Consider the following 25,226-nt stretch of genomic DNA (forward strand, 5'->3'; position numbering starts at 1 on the left):
GTACGAGAATTATAAGTGAAGCAATGAGTGCGCTCACTATATGGCGAAGCTTAAGCGTCCTCCTAATTTTATTCTTACTTATGTATCCCGCTTTAAAAATCACTATCAGGACGACGTGTCTAGCAGAAAACTACATGGAAAAAAGCATACTTCTCACTCATAGTACGAAATCAATCGTTAGCTGCTAACTTTAATTACATATTTTGTTTTTATGCTGCATCGACATGTACCTGAGACATATACTAGACTAAGCAAGGCCGACACCAATCTGGCACGAGCGCTACACGTAGACGTAAACTCCAGTTCAACGATAGGCTACTTCCCCCTATTCACAATTTACAATACTTTCGCATGCCTCCTCAGAATATTACTCAAAACTATTCGGCCAGAGAAACACGGCGACATAAGATCCTCGCGACTTTTCGGTCCTTACACGTTATCAGCGTCCAGCGTACTTCGTGCGTTCGTCGTTCACGACGGGGCCGATATAAAATAAACCAGCGTAAGAGGTGCAGATACGCTTTCCAGGTATGTAACGGTGTCACTGGCCGATTACTGCAACTCGTTAACGGTGCAATAGTTGCTTAAGGTGCCCTCGTATGCATGCAAATATGTGTTCCCGCGAAGACAATCGCCAGCTTCGCAAGCACATGCCATAGTATAAAGGAGACTATGACAATGCGAACGAACCCTGCGCCTTATCTATGAACGGCAAGCACATTACACAATTTACTTTGAACGCGCACGCTCGCGCCAACATCACGCGACTGCATCTGCGCAAACAGATGACATTTCGTGAAAGCACACAATAGGTGAAAGCGGATGACGAGCCCGCAACGCGACACTATGTCAACCGCAACCCACTGCATGAGCACCACAGGGGCACCAGCAGCTCCGAAGCTCAACAAAATGCACTCGCGTATACGCCTTAAACTGAGCTGCTTCAAACGTTAGCCCGTAATGATTTATTGGTCCATACACAGAGATAAACAAACAAGTGGGATTGAGTCCAGCGGAGACATGGCATCCCGTGGGCCCGTCGAAATAGAGGTAACACAATGCTATTGGGAGCGAGGGCCTACTTCGGCGTTATCTCTCGGCAGCGCCCGCGTGAAGATGCCATTCAAGATATGAGGAAGGAAAAAAAATAACATAGCCGAGGATGGTGGAAACTGCCCCTACACCGCTTCAAACGGAACGCTCTTATATTCCATCCATCTTCCATACATCCGAAGAAAGTGGGGGGGGGGGGGGGGGGGGGGGGGGTGTTATGGCAGTTCCAGGAATTGGTTTTAAGGTGGTGCGGTTTTATGGGGTTTAACTTTCCAAAGCGACTCGGGCTATGCGGGTCGCCGTAGTGGAGGACTCCGGAAGTTTCGACCACCTGAGGATCTTTAACGTGCACTGAACTGCACACCACATGAGCGTCTTGCATTTCGCCTCCATAGAAAAGCGTCCGCCGCGGCCGGGAGAAATGGGGGGGCAGGTTTCAATATACAATAAAATAGAAGCGATTTCTTTACTCTTTATTGCGTAAGCAATACTACGCCAGGTTTCAGCTAGTCGCGTAAACCCGGCCGGTAGCCACGTTTGACCTTTAGAGCGACCGCAGATGGGGCCCCTCTTCAAGCCGTCGGGTAAACTCGGTCGGTAGCCACGCCGGGCCGCAGAAGAATAACAAGAGAAAACAGAAAGAGAAGCTTCGTCGGCTTTGCTTACGCAACCTACCTGGTTTAACTAAAGCTAAACTCGTTATTATTTTTTTTTTATCTGTACAGCGACGTTTTCTGCACTATAATGTTGAACGAAAGGTGGCGAACGACAGAGACGTTTTATCAGAACTCATGCTTTGAATGCTAACGGTTACGTGAGTAATATTTTTACAAACAATTTTATATTTATCTTACAATATCATAATCATATAGCGATCATGAGAATCGCAAAAGTTACTGTAAGCGGAAAGTAAACGACATAGGCATCTTTTCCGCCTTTGCTTAGAATAATTTAGCATATTCAAGTGCATGCTGTTCTCTGGGACATTTCTTTATAATGAACTATTTTTCACACTGCCGCTTTCAGTAAAATAGTGTTCGAGCTGCCGAGTGTACACATATGTTAACACTTAGTGTCTTTCTCGGCCCTCTTGGGCCCTCCACATACAGAGGACGGCCTGGGAAAGACCTCCAAATGTTCATCGTGTTCCACGCTCATCCGGAACCAGAAAATATGACAAAACATCGGGCTCGCAGTTGACCGGGTTGACTGGGCCTCGTCAGGTCATCGCGTACGACCAACGCCCAATCTGATCCCTTGTTGGTTTCGCCGAATGTGCTGCTTCGTAGATTTTGTTTATTATATGCTATGAAAAATGACCGATGGGAATTTCTACGTGTCACGTGGCAGACCAGAAGCGGACTTTAGGGGATGTGTAAAGCTTTTCCCTTCCTTTTTTTTTCTTGCGAGGCGGGAAGCCGTCCGCCCTCCTCCACGAGGCAGAGGAGGAGGGGGATCTGTACCGCTCCCTAGCTTTGTCATTCCTCTCAGACCATGTAAATTTCGTGATCATAGTTTCCAGGTCATGATTACATTTATTATCAAGTGGATTTTTCCAGCGTCAAAGCCCGTCATTGAATGACCCGAGCCTTAGCTTGAGTTTTCCTCGCCGCTAATACTCTAATACAGCTATTGTACCAACGTTTCTCTGCAGTCATTCAACGCACGCTTTGCAGCAGTTATGGACAACACCGAAGCTACTACGCCAGCAGTCGGTGAGCTGTCACCTGGTCACGAAATGCTGCTAAAATAAGATTTCTACTTTCACGTTGCGGTGCGGCGTAGGACGTCAAGTCATACCGATGCTGTACAAATCAATTGCGGGCCAGTAAGTTTCAGTTTTTGCCGGCAGATGTGGCACCGTTCAACCGCTCCTTCGAACTATTTACTGCATAATGTCACGGGAGGCGATATCAGGTCTTGCACGACAAAGAACTCTCTTGAAATCAAGAGGTGCGTTTCAACCAGCTCCTTAAACAGAAGGCTGTGACCTAGTAAGACGATTAGCAACAAATTCGTGAATGTTATTTCCTTCCCTGAACTGTGCTGTAGTGTGCCGCAAGCACATTTCTGTTATGCTTAACCTCCCCCCCCCCTTTCTTTCTCGATTCCGGCGTAAACTAATCTGCCCGAAGCTTCCTTTTCAGTTCGAAATCAGGGGGCTTGCTGAAGTCGGTCGCGTTCGCCTGTCGTCTGGCACTGTAAACCGCAATGACATCAAACAATGAATCAAAGACCAATATTTCTAGTAGCCTAGTGTGCAGAGTAGCTTGTTGGACGAGTTGGTTTAGCATTATTTTAAAACAGTGCTAGAAGAAGAACAGCTCTATCTGTCCGTATTCTAGCGCTGTTTTAAAATGTTCTAGTAGCCGTACTGCTGCTTTTAGATGTACGGCAGTTGTAGTATGCTCCCCTATGAGAATTCCGACTCCACCTTATTCCAAGATTGAGCTGCAGAATTGCTCTATAAAGGCAGTAAACTAGAAGCCAACGCGAGCCGGAAACCTTCAATGTGTCGAAAAACAAAAATTTCCAGGCTGCATAAATGCCATGTTTATTTCCCACAAAAATACATAATAGCAAGTCTATGTGGTAGGGTATCGCAAGACGTCGAAAATGCAGGCTCGTACACAGGTGAAAACGGTACCAAAAAGGACGTCGAAAATACAGCTTTAAACAAGGGCCAACTACTAACAGACTATGCTTGCGTAGTTACAGGTAAACGCCATACAACTTCACCTTGCTTTCGAACGCAGTTAATACATCCTCAGCGAGTCGTTAGAACCCTTTAAAACGGTAATGAACATCTAGGATAACAATATGAACACTTGATGTTCAACACGTCGCCACGCTTGAATGTCTCCGGCCTACTGTTTCACTCCGATGTACGAGCAAGTCTTGCCAGCCTTCTTCAAGACTTCAAGCAGCTGATCAGATGTCATTGTAGAATCCACGTACACCCGCTGTTCCTTCAAGTGGACGTCAATCTTGTTTACGCCTTGCCCTGTAGAAATAAGTGAAAACCAAGCGTTACTTCACTCGAGCTTCCCCGCCAGTGCAACGTTATTTCCTGTTTGCCGCAAAAATTCCCCTATTTCTTTTTTTTTTTTTTTTTACCTTCTAGTTTCCCTAGAACACGCTTCACAGCGCCGGAACAACCTTCGCAGGTCATCTCCACTTGGAATTCGTGCACCTATAAAACAAAATGTAAATTCCAAAAGGTGTTGGTATGTGGCGGAATTTGGCGACGAGTGGAAAAATGCCGCATGCAAACGCCGCGTGAGAAAATCTACATGTCTGCGTCGTTCGCCATACAAGTGAGAAGGGCTGCAACCGCCTTTGTGCATACAGAAGTCATAGCTGCAATCATATTTCTGCTGGGTACGGTTACGCGAGACACATTCCACAGGCCCCACGCCTAACGCCGTTTGAAAACAGCGGTCGCAACTCGCTTTCAAAACGCGGACCAAACTGAAAGCAAACGGCCTGCTCCAAGACTTCCGAGCAATTTCTAGGATGCAAATCTTGTACAGTAGAACTATATAGAGATAGGGAAACGATCCATACCTGAGAGGACATGGTCTGCAGTCGAACAGCTGACAACTGAGCCGGCACAGCGAGCAGCGACGATTGAAACGGGGAAAGAAACAAAGCAAAAAGAACGACGTTTCAGTGTGGCCAGTCGAAAGTTAGTACTCCGCTAAATTCAGCATAATGCGCGCAGAGTAATGCGGTTTTCGGAAGAGCGACATTTTGAAACGTGTGTGTGCTTGCTACCACGGCACCTATTCAAAACGCTGACCTCTGCTATCAGAGCTTCAAGCTGTGCTCTGGCGGTTCTAATCACGCAAGGAGAAAATATACATTAGCTAGAAAATTTGCTCAAGGAATGGGTTTCTTCAGCTAGCCAGCCTTACAAACCTCCACCTGCAGATACCATTCGAGATATCACAAAACGAAACAATGTCGATTGCTGGAGTGAGCTGTGTCATGCTATCCGAAGTTGCAGAGCATTGAGAATGTTTGAACTCTGCGAATGGAGTGTGCTTGTTCAGGGCTGTGTGACGCGTGCAGCTGGTATAAGATTGCGCGGGTTTTTCTGGTGTCCTGGTAGTGTTCGGTTATTTGCTGTACGGTATGCCGCGCGGCGTCTTCTGATGTTGGCTTTGTCCAGGAAATCGAGGGCGCCCGGACGTTAATTTTGCGGACACTTTGATGATTATGCTCATTTATCTCGGTCCCAGCGCGACGTACGAGGCATTCAGTGTGGGCTGATTGCAATGTTGGGGTTGCGGTTGAAACTTTTGTTAGAATGCCATGCAGGTTGGTTTCCAGTAGACGGTGGTGTATGTTGCGAATGGCTTTACTGGATCCCGTGTCTTTACCTTGTGGGGTTCTCACGGGACTCCGGCTCCGCTCTGAGAACCGAGGAAACTTTTGTTAGAATGCCATGTAGGTTGGTTTCCAGTAGACGGTGGTGTATGTTGCGAATGGCTTTACTGGATCCCGTGTCTTTACCTTGTGGGGTTCTCACGGGACTCCGGCTCCGCTCTGAGAACCGAGGCCACACCGCTAGCTCTGACCACACCCGTGGCAGTGAAGAACGTCACACCGAGGCAAGCATAGCCAGCGGGCCAAGTTGTTTATTGGGAACGCCCAATGTTCTTCCTCGGTGTCATAGGGTCATAGCAGCATCCGTGCGCTCCGGCGACGCGGCGTCGTCTCTCTGGGTGAAGCTGCGGTCCGCTGAGATGAGAGGGGAGGGGGAAGGAGGGGCCGTTCTCTCACCCCCGCCCTCTCCGCCACAGCGCCGGGGGGAAGGAGGCCAGGAGGGGAAGGATGAGTGCTCCCCGAGAGAAAGAGAGGGTGTTCGCCGCGTCGTGCGGGCGAGGGAAATGTTGAATTCCCACAACCTATGTTGGAGTTTTTGTGTGTAGTGCCTTTCTAGTGAGTAGAAAGGCATTTCCTTCCCATAAACCATTTTTTATTACCTTTACACAAAAATGACGGAAAATACTAACACTGCTTATTTTTTTTTTAAACGTGTACTATTAATATCGCATCATTGCTGAATCATGTAAGGTAGTATACGACGCTGTATTTAGTACCTCTGACAAAAACCACCAGAATGTTTTCTAGAATATTCGCATGTATCAAGTGAGTTTCTAGAGTGGCTATGTTGGGGAACGTTGGAAACTGGCCCATTTGTGTGCGTGATCAGTACTGCATATATATTCTGCATGCACTTGGCCCCATATCAGCATGTGGCATCAGTATGTATTCAAATTCGTTTTATTTTCCTTGTGTGCAAGGAAGGAGCAGCCACAAAAAGCTACCGTTCGCGGCAGCTTGACGAGGTGGCTACCATCGTTATATCGTTATACATGTCCCGTCTCTGCTGTGATGCTTTGCTTGCGCTTGCATCGTGTCGGCCATCGTGGAGGTGTTGTCATAAATCTTGTATTTCAGAAATACGATGCTACACGGCAATAAATGGAGCCAGCTGTGTGCGTGGTGGATTCCAGCTCGATTTAGGAAGCCGCATGCTAACTCCGTACAAAACAGGCGCGCGAATTTTCTCTTTGTGCTGTATTATTTCAGTAAGTACGTGAAAAAGTGTCATGTGCTGAAGCTTGTTTGAGGTGCATATGGGCACACGACGGCAGCGGCCTTCGTGGGAGTGCAGAGTGAAGATTCGAAGATTTCAAGTTTGTGTTCGTGTTAGGTATACCTGTGGGGCGGTGTATAAAATCTTAGTATGCACGAACACATAGGAAAATACCCATGCTTTTTGACAAGGAAGGATTAAGCGAGATTTCGCCGCTTTTTGATATTGTGTAGCGTTAAAGTTTGCGCTGCAGTTGTGATGTATAATGAATCCAAGTATACACATGACGTCTCTTTTGGTATCACGTAGCCAAACAGGCTGAGTTGTATCAGGGTGTTGGTTCTTTTTAGGTATTGTGTTCGACTCATCAGGCTGAGTTCCGACCTTCCTGCTGGAGGCTGGAATCCCGCTTTGTTTAAGTGGTCCATTATACCTTCTATGGTTTTCTGGGGAGCTGTTTCGACGTATCCTGAACAGCCGGTTAGTGCTGGCGTGACAGGTGTGATGTAGATAGGAAACTGTGCATAGATAAACTGTCTGTATAGTGTTGTCACGCACAGATTGTGATGGATGAAAGAATTGTTTCGCCGTCTCTTGAGCTTTTCGTTTCGCACCGAAAGGCAGTGTCGGCGTAGCAGCTGTATGAAGGGGATTGCGGATAGCAACCCGGGTAGCGTTGTCTTGCACGGATTAAAAAAGGATAAGAGGCGGAAACGGCCCTTGAACTGTTCCACGGTTAATGTTGACAGGGCAGAAAAGAGACTGCACGGCCTTGAAGCGTGCTGTCCTACCCTTGATGAAGCTATTGTGTACGTGTGTAATCCTAGCAAACCACAGACCTATCAGTGACACCTCGATCCAGCCTAACGTCTACGTTCATAGGCGCCATTGCCTAGCTTATTACAAACTTTCTGAGGAAAACTAGAAATATACCCATGATATTGTATCTATTTCAATCACTCATGGGCTACGAATTGATATTATAATGCGGCTTCCAAAAGAAAACTAGACCTTATATACCCACTTATTTTACACCAACTACAGTTTCAGAACACTTAATCTAGTTTTGGGGTTGGAATCCAAGCCAGATCGGCCCTGCTTACCGGTGACTTTTTTTTTTTTTTTTCATGCACTTGCCAAACGTTTCGGACAAAACGGCCTTTAGAAGCAGTAACTGATACAAAATTTATTTATTTGAGTAAATTGTACGAAGCTGAGATTGATTCATTTCGGCCCGAATCAGGCACACTTTGCATCACTGCATCGCATAGATGTATAGAATGAAGGTATACCTATATGGAAGGGCTTTGCACGCACGCACGCACGCACGCACGCACGCATGCACACACACACACACACGCACACACACACACACACACACACACACACACACACACACACACACACACACACACACACACACACACACACACACACACACACACACACACACACACACACACACACACACACACACACACACACACACACACACACACACACACACACACACACACACACACACACACACACACACACACACACACACACACACACACACACACACACACACACACAATAAAGCCGCTACGTGAGCTTATTTAGTGTCATAGCCCTAAAAGCGGTATTCAGCTAACAGAGGACTGTGTACGAACGTGCTCGACTCATAGCATAATGAGCGAAATGTCTCAACGTTCACTGAAATAATTTCCCTGAGCAACGGAGCACCGCTAGGCACCAGAAAGCCACGGTTCATGGCGGGTAGCATAGGTGAATTTGATCTGCTCGAATCGGGTGGGTTTTAGATATGTGAAGTGCTTTCGCAGTGCCGTAAGCGATACTGAGTATTGCAGTGTTCTTATAATAGTGCATGGATTCAAATAATTTCCCTTAGCAACGGAGCACCGCTAGGCACCAGATAACCACGGTTCATGGCGGGTAGCATAGGTGAATTTGATCTGCTCGAATCGGGTGGGTTTTAGATATGTGAAGTGCTTTCGCAGTGCCGTAAGCGATACTGAGTATTGCAGTGTTCTTATACAATAGTATTAGGCTACAAAATAGCCTGATAGTATTCGTACAGCAACTGAAATTATCCGTGAGCGTTAAAGCTTCTGTGTGCATGGTACACCCACGATGTTACAAACGGGCTATATTGTATGGAACTGCAATTTGATTTTTCGGTATCCCGTAGATTAAATCACACTTAAGATTCTATACTATGGAGACTGTTAGTGCCACCAGTGAGCTAGAAATCGATAATACCTTGCATATCCCTAGCTAGAATATCTCCAGTACGTACTATACCGCAAAGTCAGATAGGCCGGAAATCCGGACTTGCCGTGGGACTGCAGTGATCTCTGAGAAGTGAACTTCATCAGTGACAGTGAACCTTTACGTCTTTCGACACGCTGGTTTAAAGCATTTCGCACTTGAAACAAGTTTTCGCGTGTGCAGGACACGACTCGTTTTCAGTTTTGAACCCCGTGAAACACGGTAACTCGAACCACCTTTGCAGGCTGAAGTGTTCGAAACTATCTTGCCCCAGAGGGAGCGCAGCGGGGTTTACGGAGCCTCTTCCAAGCGCACACCCCTGTGAGAGCCGGGCGCCAGGCCGGGGGACGCTTGTATACCCATTTTTACCGGTGGGTGTCCGGCGGCGGGTTTCGAACGAACCACCTCCCGCAGCCGAGACGGACGCCCTAACCACTTAGTGTACGTATATCCTTGGAAAATGAGACCCAAATAAGTGTCTGCAGAATACCAGACACTCAGTGTAGATGTCTCATGGACATCTACGTGCAGTTTTATCTCTGGGCCCTGTTTGTCGCACTGTTTCGTCACTTTTTTTTTTTTTGTATGCTGTTTTCAAGTGTGCTGCTTTTACGTGTTCTGTCGTCATGGTGTTTTTTCCCTGTCGTTTTATCGTTGCGCTGTTTTTATATTTTTTTTTTTTTGCGCTGTTTTGATGCATGCTGTACCGCAGTGCAGCTTTTTCCACCGAATAGTCGTAATAACACTAAATATTTACTTATACGCAGCATGTAAGCGAGACAAAGCGCCACCACCTGAACAGCGGAACCGTGCTCCTAACCGCACCCGCCTAAATTTGAACGTCCAGTCCCTCGAGTGAGGACACAGTGAATTTTTTTCCCCCAACGTTTAGGTTAGGGAACGAAAACCCCCATACTGGCCCTCGTCGAAACACACTGAAACTTCGTTTTCTACAATGTCAGCATACTTTAAAGGCACATGCAAGTAACCACATATAAGTTTTCTTTATTTTATTTTTTTCTGACTTCAGTGCTCGCAACTTACTTTTGTGAAGGATATCAATCGAATGCTAAGATAACCCCCTCCCCCTTCCGGAATTCTCCTAAACAATGGACTTGTACTTGCCTTTGCACTCTACTCGGAAGTCTTGGCGTTTCTCTAGTGGTCAGCGCTCGTATGTATACGCTGACACGAGCGACGCCCCCCTTAGCAGAGAGACGGTGACAACTTGCGCTCCTTCCGAGTCATTTCGTGCTGCGGACTTGCGCAACTACTCGCAATGCGTGGAAGAAGGAAGTGAAACGGCTGTCGCAGTCGTCGCGTTGGGCGCACCGAGAGCAGACACTCGTAAACAAGCCCCGTCGACACAGTCGCCCATCTCGCAACCACACCGCGGCGGACGTTAAAAAAGAAAAGCGTCAAGGCACGTGACAATGGTTCTGCATTTCTGCTACGAATAAGCCTGCCTTCCAGCAAGACTTCAGTCATACAGCCAATTTATTTCTTTATGGCACATCCTCGCGTCCCGTGCTCTTCTTGTGACGTCCTCCGCGCTTGGATGGGGCCAAAAATGTGATTCGTAAAAGTTGATCAGTTACGACCCCTTGTCAAGGACCGCCATATCTGACGGCGAACAAGGCTGTCGCAGAGAGCTCATCAGATGAAACTTGCGCCGGCCCCCTGCTAGCTGCATTTCGGATTATTCGGTATGCGAGACGAAACGTGCAAGATAGTGTTACGCTGAAGTACTTTCGATGAGCGCGTATTCGATGCTAAGCACGTATTTGGTACTTAGTATTGAGAGATAAAGCTCCCAGTATACGGTGACTGCTGCCTCGAGATTCAGTGCACTTCCGAGTGTGATCGAAACGAACTGTACTAAACTCGGATGCAAGTATTTACTCTGTGTGTTATTGAGGTAAAATCAGTAGATCAGCTTCTGAACATGAACGGTTAATGCGTTATGTACCGCAATTTACTTTATCATTTCTTACATGGCATTGTGCATGACTTCACAGTGTAATATTTCATTGAGTTAATAGGTATGCTGACCTCAGACGTATGCGCCGCTACACCCCTCGAAAACGAACTGACAAGAATTTCGCGAACACTGACGATGAATAAGTCTCGCACTTTCGTATAATAATGCGCCTAGTCTGAGGCAGAAAGCATCATTCTATAGTTCATACTCGAATGGAATAAGAATACAAACTAGGAATTATTTTTTATTATCACCAATGCGATTTTCCGTGGCTTCTAAACATTCAGAGCGCGCGCTCGGGAAGTAGCATTGATATGCAAGACAGCCTCCGTCGATTTATTGATTCCCTGATTCGGCTTCACCTCAGATCTCACAACAATTGGCAGATCAGTATTTGCAGATACGTTGAGGTCGTGTTCGGCTGGGTCGTCGTCACCAAGGGGCGCACGGAGATGGGCAGGTCTGGATGTACGCGTCTAGCTGTCCGGTGGAAGGACGCATCAGCGCTGCGTACGCGGTGAGCTGAAACAACCAACAGTTCAATTTGTTAGATATGCTATAGGCTTCGACCATCGTCTCCATGCTGGACATCCTCGTCAGACCTGAGTGAAAACGCAACACCTTAGAAACATCCAGAACTTAATGACGCTTATATTCAGACGAATGCATACGCGAAAGAACATTTGCTTAAATCAAAATCACACATAATCTCATGGTTAATTGAGAGTTATTTAGGAAAAGAACAAAACCACCAAACTGTGGGTGCGTAGTACTCTGACTTCCAATGGCATACAGGCTGCTTTAAAAGACAAACGTGTCTTGAAACGTACAGGATCAGAGTGAACACGCGAACACGTGGCCGCTCTCGTCAAAGAGCCGTGGCGTCCGATTTGGAAAAGGAAAAACTTCCCCGGAAGATACGACCCCGGAAAACACGTCCCCGGGAAAACTCGCTCCTAAGCAAGCGGCAACTAGAAAAAAAAAAAAAAAAAAAAAAAAAAAAAAAAAAAAAAAAGTCCCTAAGGCAAAAATTGGGCCCTAAGAGTTAATTCTTCAAAAAAATACACATTTTTATTGAATTTTCTATTCGTAAATATATATAGCCGTCATATGGGATCTGGGTCCTCTGAGCGCCTGACTGACTTAGGCACTGCAAAAGATATTGTGAAGAAGCATAACGAAAGAGCCCATCCCAACATGCAATCTGGCTAGTTTTATATAGTGGGTGGTCCCGAGCTCCGCAGCTCATTAAGCCGTCATTAAGACAAGTCTAATAATAGGCTGGTTAATATCAATTAGAAAGGTACCACCGACTGGGCGCGTGGTGTTCGTTGGTAATCGCACACAATAGGGGTCACTGGAGCACCCACGCAAATCGTACGTTCACAAAGATCCTCGCTTACTAGGGAAGGCAGCCCCGGCCTTAACCGTCGTTGACCATGACCTCGTGCACTAAAGCATCATTCCAGGCGTCCGACCAACCGAGCCACTGATCAGAGCTCCCTTTCTCCCGAAGACAAAGCGAAGACGAGGTGCTCTCACTGTTTCTGCTGTCATAATTTTTTTTTATATGAACGCCCGACATCAGTTTGATGCTTGGTCACTTCCAAGCTGTCAATCAGTGTATAGCATACATCACTGCAGCTCGCCACGGTTATGCGCAGTTTATGCCTTATAGTACAGTCCGTGAAAATAGAGAAAATCTGCGGCCAATAGAATTAGAAATAAAATATTAGTTAAAACGACCAAAGATGTAAGGTGTAAAATCAGTAAACGTCAGGGGCACTAAAAATTATTCATGCCCGACAAGCTAGCACCAGGCGAGGTGCACGTATGCTTGACGTTGCGGTAGGCTTGCACCTGCTTGTCGGACTTTGCTTTTTTTTTTTTTTTTTTTTTTCTGCTTCGCAAAAGGGGCTTTTTGCCGGAGGTGGGTTAGCCGCGGCCATCATTTCCTGAGATAAATTATTCCAGGGGCGTTTATTCCCGGGCCGTTTTTACCGGAACTCAAGGGGCAGGCCATGTGAAGTGCCACCCCCAGATTCCTCAATGTCGGCTCCCGCCGAGGGTGAAGAGAGCGACCACCACTTCGCGTATTCACCTTAAGAATAGACGACCTGTACGCGGGGTCTGACGACCATGCGGATGCTGAAGTTCAGCGCTCTTACCATATTCAGGACGGGTCTCGTGCCCAAGACGTCGAAGAGACTGCCAAACCCAATGCCCTGCGGAAAAGTAGGCGAGAGCATTAAATATCGACCAACTAGAACCCTCACTGGAGGTGCAGCGCGGATTGACTATACATAGTTGTGGAGGCCTGTACAAGCCTGTACTCCGCTTGAAAAGAAAGTTCGCAGCCACAAGTAAACGTTTCGTTCTCAGCTGCGTTGCTTTCCCGACAAACCCGCTTCATATACGAAAACAGCTTAATATAAATACGCCTACCCAGTCGTGGCGAGTGGTTGGCCGATCACTTGAAACCATAGGAGGAAAAATCTCGCACGAGCACGTGACAAAGAAGAGTTCTACTCCCACGGCAATGATAAAGGGTGCGTTAGCAAGGTAAGAAAACCCAGGTAGATAATCTCACTGACATCCATATTAGCATTCGCGTAAAATTGTAGTGAAAGAAGAATTTTAACGTTATTCCTTCCAACGCAGTCAAGGAGTGCCTTTCCCAACAAATATTTAGAATGGTCGAAACGCCTTAAGGTACACACTGGTTGCCAGCACAGAAAATCAGAACGCAAGTAAATATATATCCGTGCGAGCCATTTGAAAACAATTAACGGCAGAGGAAAATACACTCCTCGAAGTTTCAAGCGGCACAAATAGGCTAGTTAGCTTATACCTGCTGCGTCACGTTCCTCATGCAATGCATTCCGGGCCCGCGCCGGTCGTCGTACGAAGGAGGGGACTCCCAGTGGTCGTAGTTGGTCTGCAGCAGGAACCACTTGTCCGGTGTGTCCGACAGCGAATACACTTCGGCGTCGTGGCTATTCCTGTCCCGAGTGATGATGGCGCCCTGTCCGTAACGAGCACGGCTTGGTCAGAAATGTGCGCCTCATCCTGTGACGGCGGATATGGGACCACTCTGCGGGCTTTGGGACGAGACACTAACTACAACTAGCATCCATTGAGCGCAGATATACTAACATTGAAAGGAAGACTGCGGGTCTTGCGATCAGATTGACATGTACGGCAATGGAAATTTAAACTCAGTGACTGCTTTGAAGTATTCGAAGCTCAATTCGCACTGAGTTGCATGGCAAAGTCCCCTACACCAATAATAGGCGCTTGAATTCCCACCCGCGTCGTCGCAACCGATAAACCTCGTACATTTTTTCGAAGGCTACAGGGCATGATGTCAAGATGAAGAGAGGTGTACCAGACCAATTAGGCTGTGCTCGTCCACGCTTCTTTTACACCCTCCACTATGTGAGATGCAGCATTTTCTTTTATCCGTCAGTCGTACATTCGCAACAGGAAATTCACGACACACGACAACGTATATGAGTAGCGGCGCTCTAAATTTTACCCATATTATACTACTAGAATCAAAATCCACTTTTCTCCCTAAATATAACAAGGTCATGTAGGAACATGCAATGAGTTATTCCTATTCATCCCATAGGTACATTACCTCATTAGGAACCACGCTCCCGCAAGCTTCTACTTGAACCGACAATTGCGCAATGCACAAAGCGGCGCAGTCAAAGTTCATCAAATTTCTCCCTCCTCCCGTCCATGCTCAAATCAATGCAAACAACAAGTAAGGCAGCGCACATAACCATATAATGTATACACAGTCCGGTGCAACAGTTAAGCGCTGTGCCGAAATCACGTTTCGACTGCATGTCTATTTACACAGCGCTACACGACTCAACCATAAATCTTAATCTGCCACTTGAGTGGGTATTGCGAGTTCTAGACGGCATTGTAAAAGTGCAGCGCAAACTGCACTACGCTCCAGATGGTTGCATGTTAAATTTCTTCAAACGTCGCCTATACCTCTCCGGGCCTGGTTCCGGCCAGAATGAAGTAGACGGGAGCCAGCAGCTTGGTGGTGGACACGGCCTCCTTAGCCGTCTCGTAGCTGGTCACATTCTCCATCACCTCTCTGGTGAGGAAGCTCACCCACTGCTGGCTGTGGTCACCCAATATCCACTCCAGGAGTCCTTTATAAGACAAGCACATGCGCATGCGTCAGTTTTCACATCTGTGTTCGTGCCGAATGTCCTTCAATGCGCATCGATTAGGTGTCATATATGCGCGAGACTGTCAGTACGCGGAGTGCAGAGCCGCTTGACTATATACCTTCGCAAAAGACAGAACGTTTCGATTCCCTTAGAATCTCTGGGCATCAAATGGAACGTGTATCTAAAGAACTGCGTTTTTTTATCTCTCTCCCGACGTAGTGCAAGCAAAAAATAGCATACGCGGTTAAAGTATTAGCTTGTTTCTGAATTCGTCAGCTGCAGGTTCGTCGTACCGGCATATGCGGCGTCATTACCGAGCTAGTACGTGTTTCGTACAAGAATTTATAGACTCCTACATGCTGCGCGGGAGCAATGGTGGTGGTGACAAACATTTATTCGTGCAAGGAGGTGTTTGGACCGAGGCCGCGGATGCCCTCAACTTGAACATACAAAAAAAAAAGAAAAAAGAAAAGAAACAGATATAGGGGCAGGGGCGGTTTATTATCACTGTGCGATGACAATGCGTTAGCATTAGGTGCTTTCATTTTACATGATTATATTACAATTCTTAATTACCTTTCTCTTCATATTCTGCAATATATTTCAATTAGAACTTTTTTATTTTTAGCAGAAAGGAAGGGTTCAAGGCCGAGACCCATGTTTCAGCATCATTTCGGCTTGCCGCATATTTCTACGCTCACTAAAGGTTCATTGCTCAAATCTGCTGAGCTACTTCGCTTTGCTTTTTGCAGGGTCTTTAGTTATCGGTTTTTGAACGTTTCTGGGGAGTCCTTTCTTTCCGCAGTTACCATCAGGCCTTCCCCCACTAGTGGAGAGGGCATTTCCTTCTCTCCAGTGCCACGGTAGGCAGGTGGCGCGCACTGCACTACGCCCGACAACGGCTTTCTTGCACGGTGAGGTTTCTAATAGTGACGCATAAAAATTAAGTTAATCCATGCTACGCCGACAGATTACCTTACTAAGAAAATGAATGCATGCTGTTGAATGCTTTATTTTTACACACACACGTTAAACACAAATAAATGCTGCCACTAAAACGTTTATGCATTGCTTCCGTAGCGTCACTTGTAAGCACCCACATGGCTATGACGTAGCCTGTACCGCATGTCCACTTGAAATCTTCGCCTGTTCTCGGCGCCTTGACAGAATAAATTTTTTTTCGTTTAATTGCTTACAAATATCGTCACGCGTCCCAGACTCTCAGGTAATGTTTAGGTCGCGGTCTGGCTGACATATGGGACGCGGGCGTTAGCGTTGACAAAATCATGTAGGCATCACGACAGGTCGGCCAGACGCATACAAACTACAAGAGGAGACCGAAGACAGCACAGGCAGGAAACTGTGCTGCCTTTCTGCGCTAAAAAACAAATCCAGTAATGCACCAACTAGCCTGCAAAAACTTCCTTACAAAAGCAGAGCGCGTGTGAAACGGGCGGAATGTCAAAGATCTGCAGACAGAGTGAGACGAAAACGTCATCATTTAAAGCATTATGCGTAAAAAAAAAAAAATTGAAAGGATCGTCTTTTGTTTGGATCACGATGCAACACATAGATTGTCTCGAGGGAAAAAAAAAGACAACTGTCAAATGTAGAATGACAGCTTTTATGACACCCACAAGGCACTAGAAATCAAACTCACCGATAAATCCGCCGTTAAGCTTGAACCTTTCGTTGACTGTCATTGAAAAAGCACCCTACGCAAATGGAACAAACATGATAGGGGATTTAAACATACTACATGCTCACAGGTAAGAAAATCGTACGCGAGCTCAAGAATGTTACAGCGACTGGAAATGGAGCAATTAACGACTAAAATGGAGAATGCAAGGTGGTATACCTGTTTTACAGCGGTCAAAACGCCCAGATATCCAGCGAAAGTGACCGCTTTAAACACGGTTTTGCTTGACCTCTGAAAATCTAGCTTGACGACCGTCGGCCTCAGCACTTCCGTCATTGCCCAAGTGTGATTCTGCGGGTCCCAGCTGAAAGTGGTGTGATCCTTTATTCCTTTATATAAATATATATATTACGGACCTCCAAATAACTCTACGGAGAGAAATCAGAGCTCCAACTGGAGGTGTACTTACCCAAGAAATAGCCCGAAATCCATATTCCGCGCGTGGTATATCTCCCCTGGTGAGGAAGATAATTAAAGGCAATGAAATTACGCGCTCGCCAGCATTTCTATGTGTACACAATCGATGGGCTGTCTGGCGATTTTTTTTTTCTTTTTATGCGGGAGCTGTATATGCTCAACAATCAAACTCAAGCTGAATTCTGTCTGACAAGCATATTCTCCATCTCCGCCCCAAGCGAGCAAGATAGTGTTTTTGCAATTCATGATAGTTGCTTGATAGGCTACGTTTTGGCTTATATAGGTTTTAACGCCCCAAAGCGACTCAGGCTATGAGAAACACCGTAGTGGGGGGCTCCGGAAATTTCGACCATCTGGCGTTCTTTAACGTGCACTGACATCGCACAGTACACGTGCGCCTTGCTTTTCGCCTGAAAAGCGGCTGCCGCGGTCGGCCGGGATTCCAGTCTGCCAGTCTGGCCATCCCTGGACTAGTTGATGTCGTCGCAAAACCCTTAAGATCAAAGATAAATTCGGACACATAACCGTTCCTTTGCGACGTTCTGAAGTTCCAAGACAATGAAATTTCAAGTAAAGGCCTTATCTAGGCACTAAAATACTTTCCACAGAACCAAACACACCGTTCGCATCCTGAGCAACAATGGAAGTGCAGACTGTGAAGAATTCGTAGAACACGTTGTAGAGCACCACTTCTCCTATAAGGGAAATGAAAACAACAGTACAGTTTAACTTTAGTCGCTGTATACTATATATGTGCAAGACAGATAAGTTATGTCATGTACAAGAATTGTTATACGCACCCAGAGGCAATCCAGTTGTCTCCGAGAGAGACCTCATTTCCTCAGTGAACGGCCATGGCAACGAACTGAGGAGCTTTGGCTGATAAGAAAGAAGAAAAAAATATGGCAGGAAGACATCATCATAAGCATGCCCTATGCGTCTTATCGTAGTTGTTGGTGGCAGTACACACCATAGCCGTGTCGATGAGCTTCAGGACTCTTTCCCCCACAAGGTTCACAGTTAAGTTCTTTAACGCCTCGTGCATCCTGTACACCTGAAAACGGCGAAGAAAAAAGGTCAATGTGAGAGACACGGCCAACTAAAACAGGCACTTTCAGATAGGTCATCAGGTAGCCTCCAGCTAAAACAGAAGCTGCCGATGACGTCCGAGCACTGTATACAGAGTTTCGATCACCTTTTATGACCGGTAAACCCATGAAAAATCTAGAAAGGCAAGACGAGTGAGAACTGGTGCACCTGATGAGCCAAGACAAAAAAGATGCTAGAAAACGAGCGCGTATAATCCGGAGACCAGATCATGGCTACATTTACCGCGACATTACCATTTCTTGCGTACCTCAGTGGCCATAGCAATTAACTTCCAGTGAAGCCAAGACTCGCCGGAATGCACATCAATTTTTTATGTTCATTTGCCGTGAGAAAATATTTCACAGCTCCTCTTCAGTCAATTCGAGAGTCAATAGCTATAGCTGCACAGAAACAAATAGGGTTGGACAAAAATTTCCAGGCGGAGGAAGGGGGTCTACTTCTCAGAAGTATTCTTCGGCACTTTAATGTAATTAAAGCTACCATAGCTTTCAGAGTGAGAATGATACTTCCCTCGCCCTCTGCACACATTCTGAGCTTCGGGGAAGTCGTAACCACACGGCAACGGACAAGCGGATAACTTTTGCATGCGGAAAAGCTTCGCCTGATGTTTTCCTTTACTGTAATGCGAATTCAGCGACAATTACTGTTGGACACATAGTGCACCGCGTCTAAGGGTATGGGCGTAGGGTGTCAGCTGGGTTTACACCGCTAACACAGCACTTACGTCACGAGTAACGTCATGAGCTTGCAAAAAGGCATTTTCCGAGATTTTCAGGAGGCGCCCGGGAGCCGTATACTGTTTGTGGGTATATAGGGCAGGAGGAGGGTAGGCTTTATCCGTACACGTGCGCGTTCATGCAACCATAAGTGCAGGAAGAAAATACGCACTAACTGCTTCACTTCTGACATCTCACCCGCGCAGTGCAGCAAAATTCCATTGTAGGTATAGGACATTTGCTACACTGGTATAGCTGGTGTAGGTTAAACAAATGGCCCTGAAGTGAGGAAAGAGTGAGTGAAATAAAGATGAAAGAGAGGCGCAGTAGCGAAGGGCTTCGGATAAATTTTGACCACCTTAGGTAAGCTTAGGGGCACTGACATCGCACAGTACACGGACGCCTTGCTATTCGCCTCAGTTTAAATTCAGACATCGCAGCTGGGATTGGGCCCCGTTTGTGGGCCCAGCTCAGCAGCCTATATCAACTGAATCTGAGCGGCGGCTGAGGCAGGCGGGGCGGAGGAGGGAGATAGGGATGGGTGAATGCAGAAAGATAGGAGAGGGTACAGATGACACCGACGGCAACAGGATTTCTCCCAAACGTCGGCGATGCATGTGTTGCTGCAAGAAGAGACAGCAGCTTCTCAAGCTTACCTCCGCCTTTTTCGCCTTTGCTACCTCGATCCATCTTTCGCTTGGCGGTAGGTCCAGGTTTATGACGAACGAAGGAACCTCTGAACTGAAAGTGATGCGTACACAGCATATGAGCGAGCACAAGTGGGTTAGGGTGAGGTTGTTGGGGTATAGAGCTTTTCTCATCGTTTATTACAAAAAAAAAAAAGAAAAAAAAAGAACGAAAGGAGCCCAAGAACGACAGCGAAAGCCCCGATACAAAGGGGGAAAGCGCTGATACCTTGTTACAGGGCGGATTTATGAGGAGAAGGGGTAGGGGGGAAGGAGACGGTTGTTATCTTCAAGTGAAAACTTTTACGTAGAAAAATTATGCTGCACCCCCATTTTTCCGTTGAACGTACAAAGGCCGATAAATACACGGTTAAAAACGAGATCCCCCCACCTCTTCAATATGACCGATAAATCCGTCCTTATGTCGAAAGCCTATTCTCAGCTCTGTAGTAAACCATGCAGTAAGACTCCCAACATGTTGTTCAAAGTTACACAAGCCGGAAATAAAGAACACAGCGTCCCCGTGTATTATCGTATATTCGCTTTATTTGACGATAGTGCAAAAATGCTAGCGGACTTCTAACCATATACGCAGCCCGCAGCAGATTTCCGACTTCAATGGTAGTTGCTTTATTGCCCCGAATTTACAATTTCAGAGACCTACGCCGCTTAAGCAAACTGTGCTTGTATGCGCACTGGCAGCCAGAAGACGTTATCGTTTCGATCATAGCCGTTATCAATTATATATATATAAACAGGGGGTCACACAACTTTCCCGATTATCTATTTTATACCAACAGTTTCGGACGGTGGACCGTCCGAGAAGGACGGTCCACCGTCCGAAACTGTTGGTATAAAATAGATAATCGGGAAAGTTGTGTGACCCCCTGTTTGAATTTAACTCTGGCCCATTAGTAACAAGCAATCCATGTCTATATATATATATATATATATATATATATATATATATATATATATATATATATATATATATATATATATATATATATATATATATATATATATATATATATATATATATATTGCGACGAAACTAATCTGCTTTGTGGTCTTTAAGAAATTCGTATGAGTCCCCTCAAACGATTTTATCCAATTATGTCGAAACCGAAGTTGTTATGATCACTAATCAAGTTCAGTTCGTGAGCGAGATTAGGGTAAATGAAACAGAATATGCGCAAACAGGTTTTCAATGCAGTCAACCACACATCTCTTGCAAGTCTCTATAAAGCTGCCCAATTCAAGCTTCACATACGTTAAATACGTTTGTGAAATGTGAAAAATAAGAATATATTAACAAAAACTAATAATATATCTACAAAGACAGCGAGCAAACAATAAATTTAAGTCCTGCCCGCATCTCGCTTCGTCTGCAAGCCTCTAGCGTGCTGGTATAGGGTCAAGGCGACACCTAAAATAGCGGCTTTGAAGAGTAACCCGTGCACACTCTAAACATAATGCAAGGACACTTGTTTATACGGCTTAAAATGTCATAATTATGCGGAGTTAGAATTAAATAGAGCTCTCTTAATACAATTGTTCACGGAACCAAAACGGCCAGTTCAAATAAACTAGAAATTTAAAACAAGCGATTCATAACGACACTCCAATGCATATACGCGCACTCCCTCGCTTTAACCAAAGTTTCGCAAACATGGAACCTTCTTCCCCATAAAAAAAAAAAAAGAAAAAAAAAAGACGACTATGTTAAAGGAGTATAACAAAGGTTTTTGCTTGCGTGCTTCGTTCTTTGAAAATGATGCTTTAGGCATTAATTAGCACGCATGATTCACCCCATCGTATTCCCCTAGGAACGCTAAATGACTAAATTATGAATTTCGTCATGAGATTGTAATTATAACAAACGAGGTATTTGAGGTCATAATGTAACTTTTTCATGCCTCACGAGACCTCAATATTTCTTGTGCATCACATGCATATTTCGATTAGTTATTGAAACTGAAACAGGCAAAACATAATAAGAAAAATCTAAATTATTTATCCCTCGTAGTCGAATGCCACGCGGCAATTCACGAATCTATAATGTGGCATGCATTATTACGGAGAATAAAACCAGTAAATAAAATTAAATGTCCAATCAGTATTTTTAGGAGGGCGCAAACAGTGCGAAACTCATCGGCCCTCCACCATTAAAGCAGTTCAACCGCTTCCAGTCGTATGACACAACCATTTCCCTTTATTTTTGCGCATGTATGTCTCATCGACATGGTCTCGTGAGACCAGGGAAGTCATGCATATCTAAAAAAAAAAATCTCTGCGAGAGGGTAGAGAAGAAAATAGTTTTGGTATGGAGGCAGACATGAGGTCTGAATGCGGCGCTTCAGATTTGTCAATTCGGGCTTGCGTCAAATAATAGGCCTATTTTTTTAGACCACACACACACACACACACACATACTGCACGACCACGGTAACTGATCCTTACCTGTTGAGTGGCTGCAAACCATGTTCACATTTGGTTTGCTGAAACCAAAATATAGGACACATAACTTAGCGTGCGACTGACTTTTTCCTATTGCAACGAGGTACACCATAGCCGATGAAAGCCGCGAATTATTATAATGTATATGCATAAAAAACAGCTGCAGCGCCGATTATAGCGCGGCTACATTTAATCATCTTACAAACATGGCGCCGATATGCGCAATAACTGGACATAATGTAGAAGGTGTGTAGAATAAATCTGCTCACTCCGTTCTATTGCTGTACCGTCCGACGTCACGTATTACGCAACAGTATACAACTAGAACAACGCTTCACTTTTGGCATCTACTTCGCTTTCATCTTCAAATTACGGCACATCGCACGCCATGCACGGCGAAAGCTTTGCATTAGCTGCCGTCGAGTAACAAAAACCTAGGGGCGTTTTTCTTTTTAATTTATAGCACTCGGGTGAAACCGTCACCATTTAGCAAAGCCGGCGCAACACACTCTTTCCCAGTAGCCTACGTCATGACTATGGGATGGGCTTGGATAGGCTGTGCACGATGGGCAAGTGGAACTGCGCTGGAACATTACGCTTCATCCCGTAGCCGTGACGTAAGCTACCAGGGTGCGCTGACTTCGGTTGCGACGGTCTCGGTGGCGACAGATGAAAGGCATTGAAAGGAGAGTTAAACAAAAATTAAATACAACAACGTTATAATGGTTGCATGATTATGTTATCTTGGATGGCTATCGGTGCAGGAAGGCGATTCTATCCCGCTAAAGTACGTCGAATAAATGACCGAAAAGAAATCGCTAGTTTTGCAGGCTGGAATACATCGACCTCGTGTGACCGACACGCTCAGAAATACGATGTGCAGAATAAATAAATTTACTGTGTAAATGAGGATGATGAAATATTTTATCGAAAAGACAAACCCGCAATATTTTATGAAACTTGTTAGATCAAGAGGGCTGGCTGTTTTGTCTAAGAAATAAATTACTTTGAATCGTGTTTAATGAATTGACGAGTTCCTAAACAATACGCCATGCTCGAGGTTGGAACTAACCAATGTTTTATATCAAAATTTAAGATATAAAAGTGCTTTAGCACACTTACGCCGAATGTACCCTTGCATACGGTTGGCACATGTAATTACTATGAACGGGTACTTGAAGGATGAAACTCTCGAGAACGCTGCTTAGACATCAGACGGGAGGATGGTTATATCATATGCTCTGGATACATGGAAGAATTTCCATTTGTTACCGTAAAATTCCGCTAGCCATTTCTCGCAATATGCGAAAATATCTTATTAAAGATTACTTATGTCATTTTTTTTTATTTACCGAAACAATCCGATCACCTGCAAACAAGTTTTGGATGAAGAGATCTACACTGCAATACTGTACTGTGGAGCATGTTACTTGTCTTAACTCAGTTCAGTTCAGGCGTTCAGTCGTGTCAGACTCTTCGTGACCCTATGGACCATGTCACGCCACGCTTTCCGGTCTCTCACTATCTTCCTAATATCACATAACTTTGTCTTAACTACCAATCCTAATATTAACGCTCCGTTCAGAAACATTTCATGGAATGAACCTTCTTCATTAATATTAGCGCAGTAGTGTGAACCTCGTGCATACAAATCTTTATTCATGCATCGGGATATGCTGTCCTGAAAAAACAAAAATGCGTTTATTTATATTGAGGCAATAGCTACAGAACACATGTAAATAAAAATAAATAAACGGCGTTTTCTTCCGCGAAAAAGTTAACATGGCTTCTGCATATAAGTGCACAACGCACAGGTATGGTCTAACGGTAAAGCCGTAAATTGTTAACAAATACAAAGTGTAGCAGGAACGCGTTACATGGTTATCACTTCGAGAAACAAATGAAGGTAATGCACTTTACACATAAGATAGCTCAGAACAAAACACTGAGGTATGCACTTTTCTAGCTCCGCTGCATGTTGTCCCATGTGCACCTAGATAAAGCCTGCACAATGGGCCGTCAATTCAACAAAAGAATAGGAAAAGAAAGGAAGAAAACTTTGAGCGCTGAACGCTATTAAAGTGACAACTAAGGGCTTCAAAGCGCGAGTGGGCTGTTGCCATGGGTGCAATTACATGCTCCTTGAAGCTTGGTTTCACCTGGGTGAGTACGGAACTTGGATTTTGGTTTTTGTTTACACCGCGTAAGATCGTGATGTGGGGCAGTCATTCAATCGTCGCAGGAATTTTGAATTTCGATACGCGTTTATATGCAAATCAGCTCAGAGCCCGCCGAATGAATTCAGTTTAAGAAAGCGGCGAATCAAGTACTTCTGTGGTAGAGTTGCAAAGGCGAGAACAAACGCGGGAACATAGGGCCTTGTGTTCCCGCGTTTTTTCGATGTCGCTTTCAACGGCGCGCGGCCTCCCCATTGGTGACGGTTCTCGACCCATTGAGGTCGCATTACATCACTAGGCGCGACAACGGTGCCCTGGAGTTATCGACGATCCATCCCATCACGACGTTTCGAAAGCACGTGTTGCTGAGGGGCCCAGATTGTGGGGGCGGTTCACGGGAAGGGAAAGGCGCAGTGTCTGTCACACTTCTTTCTGTAAGCACCTGACCGTGCTGTAAGGAAAGGGAAGAATGTGGGAGTGAAAGTGGAACGAGATTTCAATCGCGGAATTTAAACACACGAAAAGTAATGCGCCTAGGTAGCCTTCATACAAAAACAATTTTTTGTTTGTTTGTTTGTTTTTGATAGCTCCCGGAAGGCCCTTGCGTTTGAGATGCCCGATCGCTCTCCACGGACAACCAGCAGTAGAAAACGCGACTGCAGCTTACTAATTGGCTGGCAGTTACAAGACTTACCTTTACGGCGTTTTTGGCGCTGGCCAGGCCGAGCACCAAGAGCAGAAGCAGACCCAATAAACGCATCGCTGTTGACGCTAGGTGTAGCGGGCAGAGACAACGACGGGGCCGCGCTCGCGCAGCACAGCACTCGATCTGCGCGCGACGGTTTT

The 25,226-nt window shown here is 45.6% G+C and overlaps 2 protein-coding genes across 2 annotated transcripts; both read right to left on the bottom strand.

Moving 5' to 3' along the window:
- Positions 1–3,582: 3,582 nt before the first annotated feature.
- On the bottom strand, positions 3,583–4,720 carry Atox1 (Antioxidant 1 copper chaperone). The gene is made up of 3 exons (XM_084599815.1): positions 4,621–4,720; positions 4,171–4,246; positions 3,583–4,057 (listed from the first exon to the last, which is right to left on the bottom strand). The coding sequence occupies exons 1-3, from the start codon at positions 4,630–4,632 to the stop codon at positions 3,921–3,923; spliced, it is 225 nt and encodes a 74-aa protein (XP_084455941.1). The 5' UTR covers positions 4,633–4,720; the 3' UTR covers positions 3,583–3,920.
- Positions 4,721–11,147: 6,427 nt separating this feature from the next.
- LOC146190593 (acid ceramidase-like) lies at positions 11,148–25,226 on the bottom strand. The gene is made up of 13 exons (XM_084600985.1): positions 25,075–25,226; positions 22,207–22,244; positions 19,714–19,798; positions 18,202–18,285; positions 18,032–18,110; positions 17,852–17,926; positions 17,224–17,269; positions 16,974–17,118; positions 16,776–16,830; positions 14,928–15,094; positions 13,768–13,941; positions 13,085–13,141; positions 11,148–11,438 (listed from the first exon to the last, which is right to left on the bottom strand). Exons 1-13 carry the CDS (start codon positions 25,138–25,140, stop codon positions 11,349–11,351), a joined length of 1,161 nt encoding a protein of 386 aa, XP_084457111.1. The 5' UTR covers positions 25,141–25,226; the 3' UTR covers positions 11,148–11,348.

The sequence above is a fragment of the Amblyomma maculatum genome, chromosome 4, assembly GCF_055883805.1.
Source record: "Amblyomma maculatum isolate TAMU_Amacu chromosome 4, ASM5588380v1, whole genome shotgun sequence".
Taxonomy (NCBI): domain Eukaryota; kingdom Metazoa; phylum Arthropoda; class Arachnida; order Ixodida; family Ixodidae; genus Amblyomma; species Amblyomma maculatum.